Below are 22,754 nucleotides of genomic sequence, written 5' to 3'. Positions count from 1 at the left end.
AAAAAAAAAAAAAAAAAAAAAAAACTGACTTCCCTTAGATCCAGCAATTTTACTGTCAGGATTTATCCTGAGTAAATAATTAGACGAGTGCATAAAAATGCACAGAGAACATTCTAGGCTACTGCCAGCAACTGGAAAGCACCTATAAGACTAAAAATTAGAAACCAGTTAAATAGATTACAGTATAATGGAATCCTACGCAGTAACTTAAAATTATGAGGTAGTTTAATAGCTACTGATACAGAATACAATAATATGGTAAAAATAAACACTGAATTGTATAATTCTCTATTTGTAAAAAGTAGTATTTATCTGGGGCTGGGCATGGTAGCTCATGCCTACAATCCTAGTACTTTGGGAAGCCAAAGCAGGCTGATTGCTTGAGCCCAGGAGTTCAAGACCAGTCTTACCAACAGAGGGAGAATCCATCTCTACCAAATTTTTGCATGGTAGCATGTACTGTGGCTCCAGTTAGTCGGGAGTCTATGGCAAGAGGATATCTTAAGCCCAGGAGTTTGAGGCTGTAGTGAGCTATGATCATGCCACTGTACTTCAGCGTGGGTAATAGAGCGAGACCTTGCCTCTAAAAAAAGAGGAAAAAAGGTGGGAGACGGTGGGTCACTCTGAGTGCCACCTCACGGGCCTTCAGTGTGGTATTTCTGTTTACCATCCATATACAGCTACACCAACACTGACTCATCAGGCCTGCCAAATAGCACGAGGACTGTGCATCCACTTACTGGAGAGGAGATCTATCTTAGAGGAAAACTGAATGCAGGCGACAATGGCAGGAAAGAAAAGGGAAGCCAGGAGACAGGAACAGACATGAGTGGAAAGGTAACTTCAGGCTTCGTGATAAAGCAAGTGGTCAGGAAAACTATTTTTTTTTTAAGACGGAGTTTTACTTTTGTTGCCCAAGCTGGAGTGTAATGGTGCAGTCTCGGCTCACAGCAACCTCCACCTCCCGGGCTCAAGCCATTCTCCTGCCTCAGCCTCCTGAGTAGCTGGGATTACAAGCATGCGCCACCATGCCCGGCTAATTTTGTATTTTTAGGAGACAGGGTTTCTCCACATTGGTAAGGCTGCTCTCAAATTCCCAACCTCAGGTGATCCTCTCGCCTCGGTCTCCCAAAGTGTTGGGATGACAGGGGTGAGCTACCACGCCTGGCCTGGGAGAAGAACTTTTTAAAAGTGCCAAGAGGTGGTGGCACATGCCTATAATCTCAGCTACTCAGGAGGCAGAGGCAGGAGAATCGATTGAACCTGGAAGGTGGAGGTTGCAGTGAGCCGAGATCACCCACTTCTTCCTTAGGTAAACCCTGTGCTTCTGTCAATCTGGACTCCAGGATGTGTTCCACACACAGGCATTTATATCCTGCCTCATGTTTCTGGCCATGCCTGAATGCTCTGAATGCTATATTTAGATTGCAGAAGAGAGAAAATTTTACTCATGAAGCACCAGTGCCTGGGCTGCCCATAGCGACATCAGAATGGTGAGCCCACCATTTCCTTCTTCCAGTATGCTGTCATGGCTCCTCCCAGGTATGTTGATGGAAGTCAGCCTGTCCTCTGCTGTAACCATAACGGGCTGCACTGAAGACCAAGGTGACCACACTCTGTTTGGACATCTGGGAAATGAACTTCCCTGGGAATGCTTGGTTTGTAACTGTCCAACAGGAGAGTTCTCAATTTGATGGCAGCCAAAAAACCTACATAGCTCCTCTTTTTTTTTTTTTTTTGAGATGAAGTCTTGCTCTGTCACCCAGGCTAGAGTGCAGTGGCACAATCGTGCAACCTCCGACTCCCGGGTTCAAGTGATTCTCCTGCCTCAGCCTCCTGAGTAGCTGGGATTACAGGTGCGCAACAACACGCCCAGCTAATTTTTGTATTTTTAGTAGAGACAGGGTTTCATCATGTTGGTCAGGCTAGTCTTGAACTCCTGACCTTGTTATCCACCTGCCTTGGCCTCCCAAAGTGCTGGGATTACAGGCGTGAGACACCACGCCCGGCCCCATAGCTCCTCTAAAAAGTGTCAAGGGGTAAGGAGGGGCTACTCATATTCTAGTGAATAAGTGAGTTATAATTTCGGTTCTCCCCTAGGCTCTACATCTTAGTCTTAGCTTGTCCCATATTTCCGAGTATTCTTGCAATAAACTCCCAAAGACAACATGGGCATGTATTTTCTTGCAGCCTCAACTGCTTAAATCAAGTGCTCTCTCCACTGATTTCTGAGACACGTGTACAAAGACGTTGGTGGATGCACTGTTTGTAATGACACAATAAAATGTGTCCACTAATACGGGCTGGTTAAGTAATCATATTCATCAAATATAAGACACATCCCAATTTCAAAGACATTAAAATATCAAATTGTCTACAGTAGTTACATGATGTAGCTGATTGTTCTAACGTGAAAAATGTAGATCTTAGATTTGGAGAACCAAGGTATAGTGTATTCATACAGTGGAATATTTTGCAGCTGCGGTAGGTAATGACACAAGATAAGGCTTGGTGGCAGACATCTGCTTCAGAAATGGGCAGGGGGGAGCTTATGGGGGTGAGCAGAGCAGTAACTCCACATGAGACCATACCTCAAGGTGTCACAAAAGGAGGTGGGGGTCGTTTACCTGTAACAACCTGTGTTTGAAAGTGAATAGTCTTAAACTAGTTGAACACATGCATACAGTTTAAGTATTTTTAGAGCTTTTTTTTTTTTTATGTAGAGTTTTGCTTTGTCACCAGGTTTTAGTGCAGTGGCATCATCTCAGCTCACTGCAACCTCTACCTCCTGGGTTCAAGTGATTCTCCTGCCTCAGCCTCTCTAGTAGCTGGGATTACAGTGCACGCCACCACGCGTGGTTAATTTTTTGTATTTTTAATAGAGACGGGGTTTCACTGTATTGGCCAGGATGGTCTCGATCACTTGGCCTCGTGATCTGCCCACCTCAGCCTCCCAAAGTGCTGGGATTATAGGTGTGAGCCACTGCACCCAGCTGCTTTTTGTATGTCTAAGATATGTTATACATTTTCCCCCCCAGATGGAGTTGCCCAGGCTGGAGTGCAGTAGCTTGATCATGGCTCACTGCAAACTCCGCTTCTTGGGTTCAAGCAATTCTCCTGCCTCAGCCTCCCCCAGTAGCTGAGATTACAGACACCTGTCACCACACCTGGGTAATTTTTGTATTTTTAGTAGAGACAGGGTTTCACCATGTTGGCCAGCCTGGTCTCAAACTCCTGACCCTGTGATCTGCCCACCTCAGCGTCCCACAGTGTTGGGATTACAGGCGTGAACCACCAAGCCCAGCAGATAGGTTATACATTTTCCTTTAAGTGAGCCTAGCAACCTGCTTTATCTCCCCCGTTTTGTGGGAGACCTTGTGTTCAAGTGACAGCTAAAAAAATCAATTCTCCACCAGTCGCGGTGGCTCAAGTCTGTAATCCCAGTACTTTGGGAGGCTGAGGCAGGTGGATTATCCCAGGTCAGGAGTTTGAGACCAGCCTGGCCAACATTGTGAAACCCCATCTTTACTAAAAATACAAAAATTAGCTGGGTGTGGTGACAGGTGCCTGTAATTCCAGCTACTCAGGAGGCTGAGGCAGAAGAATCGCTTCAACTAAGGAGGTGGAGGTTGCAGTGAGCCGATAGTGCCAGCGCACTCCAGCCTGGGCAACAGACTGTCTCAAGGACAAAAAACAAAACAAAAAGACAACAAAAAATCAATTCTATAACTAAACGAGTTGAGAGAAACATTCACTGTCCCTTATCTCTACAAGTTATTAGAAAAAAAAAGAATTCCGGCAACATCAGTCATGGGCACAAAGCCAACCCGCAAACACTTACAGAACTCGATGATTACCCAAAACTCTGCTGCTTTCTCAATACTATCGACTTTGGCTTCACATTAGCCACAGGTGTGTCTAGAGTTAAGTAAGGTCAACGTTACAAAAAAAAATATATATATATATATATTTGGACAAAGTTCAAAAAAAACTTTAAAGTGTGTGTGTTTGTGGGGAGGTGGACGGGGCATTTCAGTATAAATGCCTTAAACACAACCTTCCTGGCTATTTTATAAGGTGGGTCGAATCTTTAAGTGCACATATTTCCTAAGACCTCGACTGATACAAAGAACGCAAGCTTTGGAGCCAGACTAGACCGCCTGAGAATCGTGCCAGCTGTGTGGCACTGGAAAGTCACCTAACTTTGCAGCGCCTGCCTTCACCTCTGTAAAATGGGAAACAACTAGTTTATGGATGCCGTAAAGATATGAAATTTTAAACTCATCAATGTACCTGGCACACAGTAGACACGGGTGTTTGGTCTGTTTTGGTACAGCCTTTGGGTTTTGCGCAATAGCCTTGCTCCCTCCGGGGAAAGCATCTCTCCTTGCTCCCTCTGGGGCATTTAAAAAACGATCTCAACTCTATTTCCAGTTCAACATTTACGCGCAGGTTACAAAGCCGAGGAAGCCGAGGCTCTAGCCTTTGACTATCTTGTAAACCAACACAACACGTACAGAATTTTTTTTAAGTTTTGGTGGAGGAATCGGATGCACAAGGCAAGTGGCGCTCTGTCCACAGACCTGGTTATCAGAACTCTGCGCGCCCCGGCCTCGAGGCGCCTCTCCGCTCCCAGCAGACTTCCTGCCGCAGGGGGAGGGGCGGCCAGCTCGCTACAAAAAGCCGCGGGACCCCCTCGCCCCGCCTTGCCTCCCCCCGCTCCCACTCTCTAGGATGGTGGGGCGAAGGGTCTAGGCGACAGCACTTACCAGCACGAAGTGCACCAGCGCGTCGTAGCAGAGCCAGACCAGCGCCCAGCGGTCCGCCGCCCCCCGCCCGCGGCCCAGGCGCAGGCCCAGGGCGCAACCCGCCGCCAGCAGCGCGGCACACAGCAGCAGAGAACCGCCCGCCGCGGCCCCCAGCTCCCACCTGTCGCCCATGCTTCCCGCTCCCGACACCGACAGCACGGGACCACGCGAGAGTAAAGGAGAGCCGGGAGACAAACGATGGGGCAGGACTGACCAGGAAGGGGCAGAGCCGGATCGCCCAGGAGGAGCGGAGCTGATTGGCCAAAGCGGTCCGGGGAGGGACGGGGCTCCTCGGCCGGGGCGGGGCCGGAGCAAGGATTCCCTGCCCACCTCGCACCCTGCCAGCCTGCTAAGCCCAGAGGTTTTGCCAGGTCCAGCTGATGGAGGTTCGTACTCACCAACTTGTTAACTGCCTCGACCAAACCTGTTCCTGAACCAAGCCCAAAGGATTGGTAATAGGGCCACACCTTTTGATGGTTGATTTTTAACAAAAGCGTTACGTTAAGCTACAAAGTGAAGCACAGGTAGTGGAAATTTTGCCAATAGGCCAGAGGCAGAATTTTGGAGGCAAAAGGTTTTAATTAGGCTCTTTCAAGACTTACCAAGGAGATGGGGGGCCAAGGGTGTTTTCAGTCTCCAGCGGGCTTAAAGCTTTTGTGGCCTACTCTGACATCTTTCCATTTCTTAAAAACCCAGAAAAGTAGCAAAAGTGTGGGTGAGAGGAAGGGTAAATCCTATTGGCTTGGCGCTAGATGCCTTTAATCTGTGGCAGGCCAGGTCTCACTAACGCAGGCCTCCATCACAACTGTTTCAGTACTGATTGGTTAACTTAAATATTAAAAGCTAAAAGAGCCAGCGCCCATTTACAAAGGCTGGAATGTAATAAAAGTCCACTGAGAGTTTTGCCTAGGCCTTCCCTGGGCCTTGAAGCATGAGAAGATAACGATGGAATTCTTAATATGACCTGTTTGAGATTAAACAAGTTTTATTGGGGGTCTGAAGAAACTCCTTAAACCTCCGTGATTTAGCAGGAGACAAGATAAGGATAATAATCCAAGCACCTGGACCCATTTAGATTAAGTAAGTTTACTGAGGCTCCAGAGGAAGGTCTTAAGGACTCAGATCTTGCAGATTAGAAATTGTTAATCAGTTATGGCTTCAGATGAATGCACACTTATATGTAGATATATAGTTTAGAATTTGCTCTGGAAAAACTTGGTAATTTTGAGTTGGTCTGGTGATAATTTCCAGGCCTTCTCTCTGTAATCAGTTGCAGAAATAAAAACTCTCTTCTTCCCCAGTTCATCTGCATCTTGTTATTGGGCTGCGAGAATAAGCAGCCCGACCCCCGGTTTGGTCCAGTAACAAACCTACATTATTCTATTTAACTTCACAACAATCCTATGAGGTTGGTGAAATAAGCCAGTCACAAAAAGATACTTAAGATTCCACTTACAGGAAATGTCTAATCAATTTGCAGAAACAAAATAGAATGGTGGCTGTCAGGGGCGGGGGCATGGGAGGGGTAAGAGGGGGAAGTGGAGTGTTATTTATTGGGATAGTTTCAGATTTGCAAGATGAAGTTCTGGAGATTGGTTGCACAATATGAACATACTTTACTGAGCTGTACACTTAAAAATGGGTAAGATGGCAATTTTTATGTGTATTTTACATTTATAAAAATATTGCTGGCCAGGTGGAGTGGCTCACACCGGCACTTTGGGATGCTGAGGCGGTGGATCACAAGGTCAAGAGATTGAGCCCATCCTGGCCAACATAGTGAAACCCCGTTTCTACTAAAAATATGAAAATTAGCTGGGTGTGGTGGTGCGTGCCTGTAATCCCAGCTGCTTGGGAGGCTGAGGCAGGAGAATCGCTTGAACCTGGGAGGTGGAGGTTGCAGTGAGCCAAGATGGCACCACTACACTCCGGCCTGGCAACAGAGTGAGATTCTGTCTCAAAAAAGAAAGAAAAGAAAAAAGGAAAAAAAATTGCTGGCACTGAACACAAGACTTTTTTTTCCCCCCTAGTCACTTCCTATACCATTTTTTAGAGCAGTTAAACCAGATAGAATGATCTTTATGCACTTATTGCTAGACTCTTGCCACTAACAATATAAGTCTTCAAGGCCAGGGCCTGTGACTAGCTTTTTTAGTGCTGTATCCCTGGCATCTACTACAGAGTCTGTCATATAGTAGCTGCTCAGTTAAATAACTGGTGACTGAGTATGGCCAATCTAGCCCCCAATGCTCTGTATTGTGCTGTAAGTAACTAGCCACCCATTAGGGAACATCCTGCCCACCTCCCCTTGGGAGCAAAATAGAAACTTAATGAAAAACCTGATCAGATCCCTGTCTTGTCTTGACACTACTCCTAGTTCCTGCCTTATCACACTGATACAGCTCTCACTAAGGAGACTACTGGCTTCCACATCACTGAACCCAAAGAGCAGTTCCTTTTCTTAAGTTTACTTCTCAGCAACATCACTGGGCACTGAAATATTTTTCCTTTGGTTTTCTGAGAGCAGTCTCCTTGGCCATTCTGTTTCCTTTGCAAATGCATCTTCCACTACAAAAAGCCAGTGAACAACACAGTCCAGGCCCTGTTCTCATTCCCAGATCCAGGCAATCTCATCCTCACCCTCTGCTTTAATGACCAGCAAAACTGGTAGAGAACTCAAATCTTTAGCCTGGTCCTCTTCTCTGGACTCAGTATTTTCAACTGCCCTACTGGACAATCATTTGGATGTCTCGACACAACCCAAACTGAGCTCATCACTTTCCACCCCATGTCTGATTTTCTATCTCATGTTACTTCCACTCATCAATTAACTTCCACTCATCAGTTACTACAACCCAGAAACCTAGAAATCATCCCCAATACTTCTCTCTCTCCAAATTTTGTATCTAAGGCATCACCAACTCCTGTTTCAGCAGCCAAGAATCTCTTGATTCCATGCATTTCATGGACCAATTTATTCACCATCTCTTGTGTCTGTGCTTCATTCACTAACATGATGTGACCAGCAACTTCTATGTCACTAATTCAGAAAGACATTTCCTGTCCTTAGCTTTACCAACTAGTAATCCTTATTAATCTATCATCCCTTTGCTTAATGATTTTCCATATAGAATACCAAAATCCTTTTCACGGCTTACTAGACTGTGAGGTCTGGCCCCTCCTTATCTCTTTAGCCCTTTCCCATTCCCCTATTAATCCTTCTCCCCATTATAATCTTTGATCTAGCTACACTTGCCTTCTTTCACTTCCTCAGATGTCCCATGGTGCTTCCCACAAGGCTTTGCCTAGACTCTTACCACCGCTGGAAAGCTTTTCCAGTCAATCTGCTCTGTCAACTCCTGCCTTTTCACCACGACCAGTGAAATTTTGGCTGGCACTTTTTAAGGGCTCAACATTAGCCTGGCTATCACTTTCCTCAGTAGCCAATTTCCTCTACTATGTATTTTATATCATTTTGTACCTTTTTTTCTAACATTTGTCAAAACTTGTCCTCTTTGATTCCTGTTATTTTTACAAGTATCCTGTGCCACAGCACAGTACCTGGCATGGAATAGAGTACTCAGTATTCAAAATGTTCTGAAGACTTAAAATTCTAATGTAAACAAGACTGAAGACATCAAAAGGATACATATGTAGACTGTGATCTCATTATGAGTAAAACTGGGCTGAAGTAATATGAAATTTGTTGAGAGTTGAGAAGGGTAGATGCCTTATGATTTGGGTTAAAGAGAGCTGCTGATAAAGAGGGCTGAGGCTGTGACTTGATCCCAAATCTAATTATGATGAAGCTGGTAAAAAAAAAACTGAAATTATCCCCCCACATTGATAGAATGAAGTGTCCAGATAATGGAATGTTCCCATTCATTCCAGAGTACCCAGAAACCAGTTGCACCACACTCCTTATTGTTGGAATCCTTGGAGTGCATCAAGTTGACAGGAACCAGGTCCAACAATGACTTTATAATGAGAATGGATGAAATGCCAGGGGTGTATGGTGGAAGAAGAGAGCTGATTTAAAAAATGGGTGAGTCTCCTCTGCTGTCTGGAAATAACAAAGTCTACTCCCAGTCAAAAACAGTTAATTTATGATGGACACTTAAGAAAATATCTTTTTCTTTTGAGACAAGGCCTCACTCTGTGGCCCTGGCTGGAGTTCAGTGGCATGGACTCAGCTCACTGCAGCCTCTTGCCTTCTGGGCTTAAGCAAAATCCTCCCAACTCAGCCTCCAGAGTAGCTGGGATTACAGTCATGTGCCACCAGGCCCTGCTAATTTTTTAAGTATTTTGTAGAGATGAGGTCTCACCATACTGCCCAGGCTGGTGTTGAACTCCTGGGCTCAAGCGATCCGCCCACGCTGGCTTCCCAAAGTGCTGGGATTACAGGTGCAGGCCACTGCGCCCAGGTTAAGAAAAGATCTTGTAGCAAGCAAAGCTAGCCAATAAAGTAATACAGGCGCCCTTGGAATGAGTACCTTGTTTTTCAAACTCTTCTGACTTACTCCTGGAGGAATGTTTCCATAAAATTCCCCGCCTCAAAAATCTGATTTTATATTGCAAACATTATGTAAAATGTATACTTTATAACACTTCGGCTTGTATTACCAATAAAACTTTTACTTACCCCCTAGTAAAGTCGCTGTCCCATGAAGATGTTCCTTACGTTATGGCTTCTTACATTATTTGGCACAAGGCCCCGCACATCTTTGGGTACCACAGTTTAAGAGAATTCCTCAAGAAGGTGTATGGCAATTTGCTAAGGTAGGGAAGGGGGATGCTGTAAAAGAAATTCCCTGCAAAGGATACTTTCTTTATGGCATGGCTCAGTCATAGTTTCTGTTTTTAATCATTTAATAGATGATTGTAAATTTTTTGATGGGGCCAATCTCTCAACAGTGCTTCAAGAAGTGGTCTTCAAACTATGCTATGATTTTCTAGTCCAACTCCAGTTTTCCCTAGATAACTTAAAGATTTTCAACTACAAATGTCTGAAAAACACTGTGATTGGGTGTTGAGATTTGGGCAGTTAACACATTTGATTGTTTTACAACACTGTTTTTTAGCCACAAGACAAATTTAAGAGGCAACTAGTTGCTCCATATTTCTTTCTCTTTCCCAAGTCCTTTGCCAGGTTCAGTACTACGTGGAGTTCCTTACGGATGATTTGGGGAATTAGTTTAGGCCTGCCTCCAATCTTTCCTAAAACTCAGAATGAAGACAAGGCACATTTTTGTCTTTTTTCATCTTATGCATCTGAGGAAAGCCTGGGACTGTTCACACAACAAAAAAGTCATGATTTAGGCTGTCTCATTTGAGTGGAGTTTTCTATAGGAATTGATTTAGGACAGTAGTTTACAATCAAGGATGGCTTAAGGCCCCCAGGATGGCAATTTCTGTAGTTGTCTTGACTTGGGAAGAGGAGAAAGGTGCTACTGCTATCTCTCCTCTCATCCCTTTAGCCCAGGGATGCCACTGAACATCCTACAGTGCACAGGGCAGACAACACATAACATAGAATTACACAGCCTAAAATGTCAATAGTGCAGGGTTAAAAAAAACCCCAACATAGGCCTAAGTTAGTTGACGGATTTTATGGGCAAACAGTGGCATTAAGTTGCATTCCCACATCCCTTTCCCCACACATTATTTATCATACTTTTGGAGAATAATTCTATCACTGTTTTTCAGCTGTCTAAACAAGTACAACATTTATACTCACAGGTTCATATATAGAAATTATACTTCCATTCCCCCAAAAAGATTTAAGTGAACTTCCTCAGTTTAGGGCTTAAAAAATTCAGTATCACTGTAAAACAACAGACATTCATGAATGTCAGGTACTCTTGTTTGCCTGTTTATCCTCATTAATCCCCTGAAATGGGTGACCCTTCTTTAAAAATTTTTTTCATGTAAAAGTAGAGTTTTTTAAAAGATGGGGTCTTGCTGTGTTGCCCAGGCTGCTCTCAAACTCCTGGGCTCAAGTTACCCTCTTGCCTCAGCCTCCCAAGTCACAGGAGCTACAGGTGTCTGCAACCACACCCTTCAGGATGACCCTTCTGAAAGAAATGATGGCAAAATTGTATGAGTACTATCACATTTATTTACTTATACACCAACCTCATTAAAAAATAATTTGAAGTGGCATTATACAAAAGTAAGCATTTCTATACTCAAAAGTTTGTCTGCTCCTTTGTTCTTTTAATTAATTCAAGATTTCATTTAGTGACATAACCTTTACCTAACTGGTTAAAACTTTTAGGCTTGCTCTGATTACTATTTTCCATAGTTACTTGTTTTCAAGGGTTAGCCAGGTCTTTTTAAGTTTGATTTTTTGTTTCATGAAAGTCATAATCATATCATCTCAAATAAATGGCCTTTTTCTAAGTTATAGTATTTAAACCTGAGACACTAGGGAGAATGCCATGTAATGACAGAGGCAGAGACTGGAGTGATGCAGCTGCAAGCCAATGAATGCCAAGGATTGCCAGGAACCACCAGAAGCTAGGAAGAGACAAGGAAGGATCATTACCATGAAAGCCCCCAGAGACAGCCTGGCTCAGCCATCACCTCTATTTCAGACTTCTGGTCTCCAGAACTGGATGATAATATATTTCTATTGTCTGAAACCACCTGGTTTGTGGTACTTTGTAATGGCAGCTTAGGAAGCTAATAGAGATTTTGGCAATTCTTATTTATCACAGAATAGTCCCAAACCTAGCAGTTATTGATCATCCTGGTTTGTTAAGAGTTGAGATGGAGCAGGAACCCCTCATAAGGGCCTGCCAGGTGCCCCCCAAGCATGGAAATAAAGGAAAACCTTGAGTTCCTTCAATGGAAATTCCAGGCACCTAGCTAGCCCTATGACTTAAATGAGCACCTTAATAAGCAAGAGGGTAATAGTAGCTTAAAACAATAGCCAAGGAAGTCACAGGATGTTTGGTTCCTTATAGAAACTAAAGATAACACCTTAACATATGTCCCTGAGTTGTTCTTCAGAAACCCGGACCCCCCACCAAATGGATCCACTGGCCAGGGAAGGGGGAACTGAGGCCTGAGCTCTGACTGCCATTCTCTGTTCTAAATGTCTTCCTGAGGGGCCTATAGGAAGTCACCCATGGGGCAGGCCTAGCATTCTTTTCTGCTGACCTCAAGTTTTTTGACAAAGCTATGTTCCCTTAACCAACTGCAAATAAGAACAGCTTTGAATTCACCTATGACCTGTAAGTCACCCCCTGCCACCCTCGGCTTCAAGACAGCCTACCTTTTTAGGCCAAATCATTGTGTAACCTCCATGTATTGATTTACAATTTTGCCTGTAACCTCTGCTTTCCTGAAATTCACCCCTGCCTTTAAAAACATTTGCTTGCAAAGCCATGAGGGAGGTTGGGTCTTAAGTGTGAGCTGCCTCATTTTTGTTGCTTGGTGCCCTGCCTGCAAATAAATGTCACCCTTTTTCCTGCTGCAAAACCTTGGTGTGAATGTTTGGCCTAACTGTGCCAGGTGAGCAGACTCCAGGTTAGTTCAGAAACAGTGTGAAGTAGGTATTAAAATACAATAAAAGAGTAATTCATGATTCGTCTCCATTGTGATTTTTGAAAAATAATGCCAAATTTAAATTTAACCATAGAGAAAACAAACAAGTTATTTTCAGAAATAAGTTTTCAATGTTTTATCATATTTGATAGCAGCTTTTTTTATTGGTTACAAAACCTAAGCCCATATACAAAATTAGGAACACATTTAGATGCCTCTTTTGAAAGAACGTTTTAGTCTTTTTAAACTGAGTTTAAAAAAAATAAAAACAATGCAATTTTTAAACACTGTTTTGAAAACTTAAAAGTGCAGCAATATACTTAGTTTCCTTTATCTACGAAATGGTGCAATTCCAATTCAAAACTGGTAAGGTCACAACAAATTGAATCAAGGAAATGCATACAAATGTCTGCACTACTTGATGCTAATGTTCACTTAAATGTTAGTTTGCACTTTAAAACATGAAATAGGAAACATCACAGTAGAGGCCCAATTTTAATCATAATGTGTGCAAAATTTAAAAGGTAACTGTCAGTTAAGTAAGGAAAGTCCAAAAGAAACTAAACTGGAAGGGGTACAATTCACAATATCAAGAAGATTTGGACTTTAAGGGTTTCACCGAAGTCTGTGACCTTAATTAGCTTTCACATTGTTATTCCTACTTTTAGTGAACACCACGCAGTTTCAAAAATTTAGACTATAGTGTCCAAACAGGATGCAGTTACCATATGAAGCTTTAACTCAAAATTTGGATAAAGAAAAAAAGGCACAATGAACTTCAACTCAATTTTATGTGCACAAGAGTTGAAAAATCTGAGCCACCTTAAAGAGAAATTGATTCTAAAATTTATAAAACCTATAAATAATCAGAGGCCAAACCACTATATTAAAACAGATTCTCTAGCAAGTAAAAATCTTGCAGTTTAAACATACGCTTGTATCCACTTTAGATACAAGACAAAACTCACTCTTTAAAGTGGCTCCACCTTGGCAGATACATATAGTTGTAATGAATGCACACCTGCTATGTGTTGTTTATCAGTGAAAACACCCCAGCTGATTCACAAAGCTCTGATGGCATCTGTCTCATCTTCATCACAGTAAATACACCCCCCATGGATAACTAAATTAGTTTAGACTTTCTATCCCTTCACATCAATGCATTGGGAAATTATACCCAGTAAACAAGAGCAACAATACCATTTCTGTGACAGCACGAATTACTTAGTTTAAAAATTTTCAAATCCATATTCTTTCATTAATAATGGGGTCAGACAATTTACCAAAAGCAATGACTTGACATAGTAATACCAAATTTTGCAGAATTATTTAAGAGATCACTGCAAATCAGGTTTATGTTAAATAACTGCAAATCACTCCTCTACACAGATCCCTGTCTGAATCTTTTAATACGTGAAGATGCTTTTAGAGTAGGATCTGAATTAACTTTCCCAATACGCAAAGAATGAAGTCTTATGACACTTCTAAATAGTAGTTGCTGGTTTGTTGCCAACCACATTATCAAAAGCACTGGTTACTAAGTAAAAAATATTTTAAGACTAAATTACAGTAAACATGAAAGCTCCACAGTTTAAACCCAATATAAATCAACCATATCCAATTATCAAATGAAAACAAAGAATATTAACTCCTGAAAGCTGAAAGCAAGATTTTTTTTAAAAACAATACCAATGGGTATTTTAGACTTTTGCAGGGTTTTTTTTTGTTTGTTTTTTGTTTTGCTGTTTTTCCTTTATAGTCAGGAACTCTTGCTTTCAACTTAAACAGAAGTTCAAGTCCATAACAGGTTGCAGCTCAGGTAAAATACCATGCACAGCATTTGATTACTTCAAAACAGCAGGAACACACAGGCTGAAGAGAGTGGTCAAATAGGGCTTGCTGTTCTCAAAAATTAGGTATAATGGCAAAAGCATTAACATCCATATCTAAAGTTCTTCCTCCAACCCTGGCTTCTGAGGCAGATAATAAACACATCAATTACTGGTAGGTGAAGTACAGTTTTTTTTTTTTTTTTAAACTTATCTGTTTATTCAATAACCAAGTTTCTTGTTTTTAAGTTACTTTTTTTGTGTCAGTTCCACCAATGAAAATCATTTGGCTTGTACTTTAAAATCTATTCTTCCACATAAAGAATATGAAAATATGTTTGTGGAGGACAACGATGGAGGCTCAGATCACACTGCACCTCTTTAGTCTTCCAACTTGTATATGCATCATACCAAAGTGTCTTGATCCACAGCGCACCATTTTCCAAAGGAGTAACAGTGGGCAGCTGACATGTCACCACTATGGAATATTTATTCTAAACTGGAGACTGCAGTTGTCAGCCTGTGGCACCAGGGAACAGGGAAAAATAGGGTAGTTGAGATTGTTAAGGAGAGTTCTAAAACAGTTTAGGAAATCATGCATATGCATTTACAGTCCATGTGATAGTGACTTTTGGCAACTGCAAAGTGACTGAGACATGGCTTGCTTTAGAAGCATCAAAACAAAGAGGCATGTGTGTTTCAGAGCCTTTTGTTGCTGTTGTTGTTCTTATCATTTGGTAGCCATCTGGTGGTGCTTCATATTGAATGTGGGAAAGATGCTGCACTCAACTGAACTTAAAAATTAAATTCTTTTGTTTGAAGATTGGCTGTTGGATCAAAATTGTAAGTACCTCCTTGTGTTGCTTCAGGAATGAGGCAGGGATCTTCATCAATCTTTAAAAAAACAAAACAAAAAAATTCTTATCAAGTTGTGATATTATACATTATGTTGTAAGTGGAATTGACTTTTTACCTCTTAACAAATACTTCTATGTGAATGCCTTAATCACCTAAAAATATTCTGGTAAATCAATAATAATTTGATTAAGAAATTTAATAATTTAAAATTAACACATTTAAAAACTGCCCCGTTCAGTTTCTGTATCTGTAGATTTAAGCTATCTGAACATATATCATTTATATAATTACTATTTCTTCCTAGTTAATAGATTACAAACAAGAACTGTTTTTACAACTTTACCTTATAACGTTTCAAAGTATTTAAGAGAAGTGACTGATGGAATGTCTAACAGAAATGTCATCCTACTAATAAAAGGAAAACTCTTAGTAAATTTACATTGTGTAAGAACAGAAAACCAAACACCGCATGTTTTCACTCATAGGTGGGTGATGAACAATGAGAACACTTGGGCACAGGGAAGAGAACAACACTTGCTGGGCTAGTTGGGCTGTGTAGGGGAGGGGAAAGATGGGAGGGCAGGAGGGATAACACAGGGAGAAATGCCTGATGTGGTAGGGGATGGAGACAGCAAACCACCATGGCATGTATGTGCCTATGCAAAAAGCCTGCAGGATGAAGGATGTACACATGTACCCCAGAGCGCAAAGTACAATTAAAAAAAAAAATTTACATTGTGTGTAGGTTTTCATTTACATGCAGACACACACTGTTTTAATGTCTACTTACATCATCACCAGAGAAATACTGATCTATAATTTCAAATGCTAATTTATATATGTCTTCATTTTCATGTTGCTGTAAAACTTCAATTTTCTCCAAACCTGGTAAGAATAAATTAATCAAAATAACTGGTTAATTGATAAGGAGATACTAATCAAAAGCATGCTCATTTTAATCATGGAGAAATCCTAAGGAACCCAAAACACCCTGCTCCCCCATCTAAGATGGTGGTTGGGGCTGCTTCTGGTTGGAAGACCAGCATCCCACTAACTTTTTTCCTTCTTAGGAGCCCTTGAAGTACCCGGATCCCTGAAGCAGGCAGTCTAAAAAACACCCAAACAGTCCATTTGACAAAGGGAAACTGTGGCATTGATACGTAAGGAAATTTATTTCAAGTTATAGGTTAAGTTTGTGAAATACCAGAACTGACTCCCCCAGACTGCTTTAATGTAATCTTACTAATATTACTGTCTCATAAAGTTATTTTTAACTTTTTGTTTTCCAAATGTTATTATTTTTATATAAACACAAAGTTTTTAGAATGTTATAATTAATATAAATAAAAGATGATTTGAATTTTGAAAAACTTTCTTTAAAAAATGAATATAGGTCTTATGTCCTATAGCCACAATGAACCTGAGAGAAAATATTTCCAGAACAGATATCAGAGAATGCCTTTATTTATATTTCCAATATATTTACTCCATACACCATATACACAAGTTTATCAATTTCAAACCTTACTATTCTTCCTTGACATGTCTTTTTGAAAGTTATTTTAGGCCAGAGGCAGTGCCTAACGCCTGTAATCCCAGCACTTTGGGAGGGTGAGGCAGATGGATCGAACCCGAGGTCAGGAGTTCGAGACCAGCCTGGTCAACATGGAGAAACCCCATCTCTACTAAAAATAAAAAAAAAATCAGCTGGGCGTTGTAGTGGTCGCCTGTAATCCCAACTACTCGGGAGCCCGGGCAAGAGAACAGCTTAAACCTGGGAGTTTGAGGTTGCAGTGAGCTGAGATTACGCCACTGCACTCCAACCTGGGTGACAGAGCGGGACTCAGTCTTAAAAAAAAAAAAAGTTATTTTTTAAAATAACTTTAAAATAGTTGCATTTTTTTTCCTTATACGAGAATAAACCAGAAGAATGGGGAAACCATTGCCAAAGAGAATGGATGTAAAGTGCTTTATACAATTATAAAATATTAATATGTATCCTAATTATTACTCCTATAGACAGAAGTAACTATACTGATAAAAAGCTGAAGACTAATATTTCTCTAAGTTACTCAAACTTACTGGGTTAAGTTATGAACCTGACTACAATGGTAAATTTTAATTATTTAAAAATATTGTAAAAGCAGAATGAGCAGTGAATTAATAGTAAGAAGATCTGGATTTTAATTTTGCTTCTATCACAACCTACTTCTGTGACCTTGGACAAGACTCCTTAAAATCTCTGGAATAATTTCTTCTTAAGAAATCCTCCCGGCTGGGCATGGTGGCTCACGCCTGTAATCCCAGCACTTTGGGAGGCCAAGGCAGGCGTATCACCTGAAGTCAGGAGTTCAAGACCAGCTGACCAACATGGAGGAAGCCTGTCTATACTAAAAATATAAAAAATTAGCCGGATGTGGTTGCGTATGTCTAATCACAGCTACTCAGGAGGCTAAGGTAGGAAAATCGCTTGAACCTGGGAGGTGGAGGTTGCAGTGAGCCAAGATCAAGCCATTGCACTCCAGCCTGGGCAACAAGAGTGAAACTTGTCTCAACAAAAAAAGAAAAGAAAAAAATCCTCCCAGCCTGAGTATTCTAAGATCTTACTGCATTTGTTTTCTCTTAAAAAAAATAAACAGAATAGTCATATAAAGTAGTCAATGAAATGTAAAATCTAAAATATGACATTATGATAAACGAATTTAAGGTTTAGATATGTTAGTACATGTTAAACATGTACATTTAAAAATAGAATTTAAACATATATTTCACACGTCATTGCTATAGAAAGTATAATACAGTACTTCAAATCATAATTCTTTCTCATTAAAATTTCGAAGTAATGGCTGGGTGCGGTGGCTCATGCCTGTAATCCCAGCACTTTGGAAGCCCAAGGTGGGCAGATCACAAGGTCAGGAGATCGAGACCATCCTGGCCAACATGGTGAAACCCCGTCTCTACTAAAAATACAAAAAAATTAGCTGGGTGTGGTGGCGCACGCCTGTAGTCCCAGCTACTCACGAGGCTGAGGCAGGAGAATTGCTTGAACCCAGGAGGCGGAGACTGCAGTGAGCTGAGATCACAGCACCAAAATAAAAACGAGGAAAATAAAAAGACTCTAACACAAAAAAAAAAAAAAAAAAGAAGAAAAAATTTCGAAGTAACTGCCACAGCAATAACTTCAGCATGTAGTTGTGGCAATCATAAGAACCATTACAAGACTGAAACGACATATCTAGGTGACTCAGAAGTCAGTAACCTTTTCCAACTATATGAAATAGCATTTCCTAAAGTATCGTCTACAAAATAACATGGTAATAACACACAAAAAAGTGTTTCACTGTTAAGGAGTTTGAGAAATGCTGGATTAAATAAGCCTTTAAAATTTATGTAGTGGTTGTAAGGGTTCTTGATTTGCCCTCATGCACTGTGACTTCAAGAGAAGTATTAGTGTTTCCTAAAAAGCAATGTCAGGCTGGGAATGATGGCCCATGCCTATAATCCTAGCACTTTGGGAGGCCAAGGCAGGCAGATCACTTGAGGTCAGGAGTTCAAGACCAGCCTGGCCAACATAGTGAAACCCTGTCTCTATTAAAAACACAAAAATCAGCTGGATGTGGTGGTGTGCACTGGTAATTCCAGCTAACTGGGAGGCTGAAGTGTGAGAATCGCTTGAACTCAGGAGGCGGAGGTTGCAGTGAGCTAAGACTGTGCCACTGCACTCCAGCCTAGGCGACATAGCAAGATTTTGTCTCCAAAAAAAAAAAAAAAAAAAGGCAATGTCAATCTCCAGAAGGTTATATAGTGACCTTCACAACCAGTTTTTGCAAAGTATGGACTACTATCTTCTGGAAAATCCCCTTGGAATGCTAACATAGTGAATAAAGTAAAGCAACATAGTGTGATTGTTTAAAAACAACATATCCTAGTAATTTTCTAATACACTGACTTTAAAGAACTCATATTTCAGAGTTCCAGTGCTCAAATACTTCAAAGACTTTTCTTCAATCAATCCACTCTTACCTCCACATTCCTCTATTATTTCAGCTATTGTGCTTGCTTCATCACCAGCCATTATCAGAATGTTTTTCAGACCATCTAGAACCACCTGAACCACTTGAGAATCTTTCACTGATAGTAAATTACAGAATGGTGGTATTACATTCTGCTGTACGAGGTACTCAACCTAGACAACAAAAGAGAAGACATATTTTTATTTATATAATTATCTATTTCCCAGCAGGGTGTGTGGTAGTGTGCACCTGTAGTTCCAGCTACATGGAAGGCTGAGACAGGAGAATATTTTGAGCCCAGAGTTGGAGGCTGTAGGGCATTATGATCATGCCTGTGAATAGCAACTGCACTCTAGCCTAGGCAACATAGCTAGACTTCATCTCTTAAAATAATAGTTATCTTTTCCCCCAAAAGAACACAATATAAAGCTTAAAAACAGTCAGCAACTACTAAACATCAGAGAGTAGAGTGCTTTCCAATATATTAATAATCATGACAGTTACAGGTTTTCAAACTCACCTGATCTTTTCTGCCACTTATTGTTAAGTTGCTGATTGCCCAAGCAGCTTCTTTTTGTGTTCCAAAGTCCCCCTGAAGGTTAAAAATGAGATCATAAAATGGATTCTTTATCCAAAAAGTCTTGGTTATAACAGATTAATAGACATGGTGAACTCATAATATGACCAACCTTAGCAAGTTGATGAATAATCATAGGAATTAATCCAGCATCTATTACAGCTTGAACTTGTTGTTGGTTGCCTGCTGTTATGTTGGAAAGGAACCACACTGCTTCCTACAATTGAACAAAATATAGGGCATCTTTATTTGAAAAAAATACCTTTAATGCCTTTCCATTTTAATATATTTTATGTACACGATAAAAAAGTCACCTAAATTATGTTAAAGAGACTGAATCTAAAAAGTTATCACGTATACAAACTCTCCCATTTTAAACAACTTATAAGGAAATTTCCATCAATTATATTTGGGCCCCAATAGCCTGGCATTTATTTATTCATTAATATATAGGCCTCCTATAAGCTAGGCATTATTCTAGGCAATGGTGATACAAAAATGAATGAAACAGATAGAAATCTTTCCTCTTGGAGCTTATATTTCTGTGCATTAGCTTCCTCTAAAAGATAGAAATAAATATGCAACTGAATTCCTAAAACTACTTAAAAACTACTTCTCATAAAGGTGAATTTTTTTATTTTAAAAGCATTTAGACACAAGATATAGTCATTCAACTATTCCACACAAATTAACCACCTAACTAATCTAGAATGGGTCTATATAACAAATATTCTAAAACTACAGAATTTGTAAGTCATAAACAAACATGTTTAGTGAGCTGTTTACAGGTTAGTATCACATGTGTATCTTCCCTTCCACAGCTGAATTTATTTTGCTACCCAACTATGGTAAGATGTTAATAACTGGTGAATCTGTGTTTAGAGTATATGGGTGTTCACTATACTATTCTTGCACATTTCTTGCAGATTTAAAGAGTTTCAAACAAAAATGCTGAGGAAAGAAAATCAAGTTGGTAACTTGTACTTCCAGGGTCCCACGATGGTCTCAAGATCCAAGAAACAAATTTTCAAGGCAAAAAATTTTTGAAGTAACTAATTGCTTACTGAAGCTAAGAAAGCATTTCTATGACCCTTTCTCTACTCCACGATACCCTCACATAAAAGCATATTGCATCACAGGCCAGAACCTTTCTCTGCTGACTTCTGCCCAGCTTCCTCACTCCTCAGTTGTTTCCAATTATGGAATATATTCATTTAGCCAAAAAAAAAAAAAAAAAATCACCTATATTGTTAAAAATTTCTATAGTAAAAATAACTGGCCCAGAGTCTGATAGTCTTTGGCTTCTTTCTCTTCACTGGAACAAATGTATCTATAAAATGTGATTTTTGACAACATATTTTTCTATAAGAACCCAACAGTCAAATAATACTCAAGCAACTATATAAACATAGTTATGACAAAGAAGAAATGATCAGTTCTGCTGTGTTTGGGTGATAGTAGTATTTTAGGCAGATAAAACTTCAGAAAACTAAATGTAAATTTAAACCACAACAAGACACCACTTCCCATCTACTAGGATGTCACTAATAATTTTTTTAAATAGAAAATAATAAGCATTGGCTAGGATGTAGAGAAATTAGAATTCTTATTGCTGGTGGGAATGTAAAACAGTGCAGCTACTATGGAAAACGTTTTGGTGGTTTCTCAAAAAGCTAAACCCAGAATTACCATATGATGGAGCAATTCTACTCTCAGTTATATATCCAAAGAAATTGAAAGCAGGAACTTAGATATTTGTATGCCATTGTTCATTGCAGTATTATTCATAATAGTGAAAAAGTGGAAACAACCCAAGTGTCCATCAACAGTAGAATGGATAAACAATATGTGGTATATACATACAATGGAATATTTATTCAGCCACAGAAAGAATGAAGTTCTGACGCATGCTGCAAAATGGATGAACCTTGAAACATGCTAGATGAAATAAGCCATAAAGACTTATTACATACTAATAAGTACATATTACACAATTAATAATAAACTTGTCTATCAAGCTTGAAATCTTAAAGAGTAATTGTTTATGATCCTTGAATTTAGGCAGTTTGTCTTTGGGTCCAATCTAATTTTGCTGGGAGATCAAATTATGATCTGTTTAAAAAAAATACCAGCCCATTCAAATGGCAGATTTTGTCTGCACTTTCACCTAGCGGCTACTAACTTACTGATTGCTGCTATGCTCAGTCTATTTAAATAAAAACATAGGCAGTCTAAAAATGTGTTTTACTCTGTGATGATTGGGGCAGCACCCACCAGAAGCAATTAAAAGTTCAAACAAAACAACTGCAGAGGTGATTTAAAATAATTCTCATCTTCACTGCAGTGTTTTTTAAGAAAAAAATAAGTAGCAATAGAAACAAGGAGACAGTTAAAAACGAGATACAGAAAGAGAAAGAAATAGCACGATGAGGGCATTATACGCCTTACCTTATTTATCTTCTCTTTTGGGTGTGATAAGAGATTTGGGAAGTGTGACAGGACATCACAATTGAGAACAACCTGGGTCTGCTCGTCAGTGCCAGTCACTATGTTGCCAACTGCTCTGAGGGCTGCTGTCTAGATTGGGGATAAAATGTTTTCTACACATTTATTTGTTTATGATAAGACTGATTCTATATTTTTCATAATCCTGAGAAAGTAAAAATGCAAGGGTGAAATGATTATTTCATACTTTTACAAAGCACCAAGCAGTCTGACAGCAATTCTGAATTTTAAATAGTCTCTTCTAAAAAACTGAAACTTTATGAAAAAAAAAAGTGTGAAAATTGGTTGAAAAAAGATTCAAAAATAAAAGGAAATTAAAATTTTGGAAGTCCAATTTCTTAAGGCTGGGCCTGGTGGCTCATGCTTGTAATCCCCACACTTTGGGAGGTCAGGGCGGGCGGATCACCTGAGGTCAGGAGTTTAAGATCAGCCTGGGCAACATGGTAAAACTCCATCTCTACTAAAAATACAAAAATTAGCTGGGTGTGACAGTGCATGCCTGTAATCTTGCTACTCGGAAGGCTCAGGCAGGAGAATCACTTGAATCTGAGAGGCAGTGAGAAGAGATAGTACCACTGTACTCTAGCTTGGGAAACAGGGCAAGACTCCATCT

General features: G+C 40.2%; 2 protein-coding genes across 3 annotated transcripts in view; both read right to left on the bottom strand.

Moving 5' to 3' along the window:
- The window catches only part of EBPL (EBP like), a 30,419-nt gene extending 25,316 nt beyond the window's left edge, over nucleotides 1-5,103 (bottom strand). Inside the window, exon 1 of the mRNA XM_017535890.1 lies at nucleotides 4,770-5,103. Coding sequence (XP_017391379.1) covers nucleotides 4,770-4,940 — 171 coding nt within the window. The 5' untranslated portion in view covers nucleotides 4,941-5,103. The remainder of the gene's footprint in view (nucleotides 1-4,769) is intronic.
- Nucleotides 5,104-12,480: 7,377 nt separating this feature from the next.
- KPNA3 (karyopherin subunit alpha 3) overlaps nucleotides 12,481-22,754 on the bottom strand; it is a 112,766-nt gene continuing 102,492 nt past the window's right edge. For both annotated transcript variants that reach the window (XM_017535887.2, XM_017535888.2), the window contains exons 12-17: nucleotides 22,085-22,213; nucleotides 19,749-19,853; nucleotides 19,580-19,651; nucleotides 19,070-19,232; nucleotides 15,837-15,931; nucleotides 12,481-15,082 (exon numbers count right to left, since the gene is read on the bottom strand). In XM_017535887.2, the coding sequence (XP_017391376.1) occupies nucleotides 14,984-15,082; nucleotides 15,837-15,931; nucleotides 19,070-19,232; nucleotides 19,580-19,651; nucleotides 19,749-19,853; nucleotides 22,085-22,213 (663 nt within the window). In that variant the 3' untranslated portion in view covers nucleotides 12,481-14,983. The remainder of the gene's footprint in view (nucleotides 15,083-15,836; nucleotides 15,932-19,069; nucleotides 19,233-19,579; nucleotides 19,652-19,748; nucleotides 19,854-22,084; nucleotides 22,214-22,754) is intronic.

This window comes from Cebus imitator, unplaced genomic scaffold (genome assembly GCF_001604975.1).
Source record: "Cebus imitator isolate Cc_AM_T3 unplaced genomic scaffold, Cebus_imitator-1.0 Scaffold94, whole genome shotgun sequence".
NCBI lineage: Eukaryota > Metazoa > Chordata > Mammalia > Primates > Cebidae > Cebus > Cebus imitator.
Note: the sequence above shows the minus strand (reverse complement) of the source record. Positions and strands in the feature narration are given on the sequence as shown.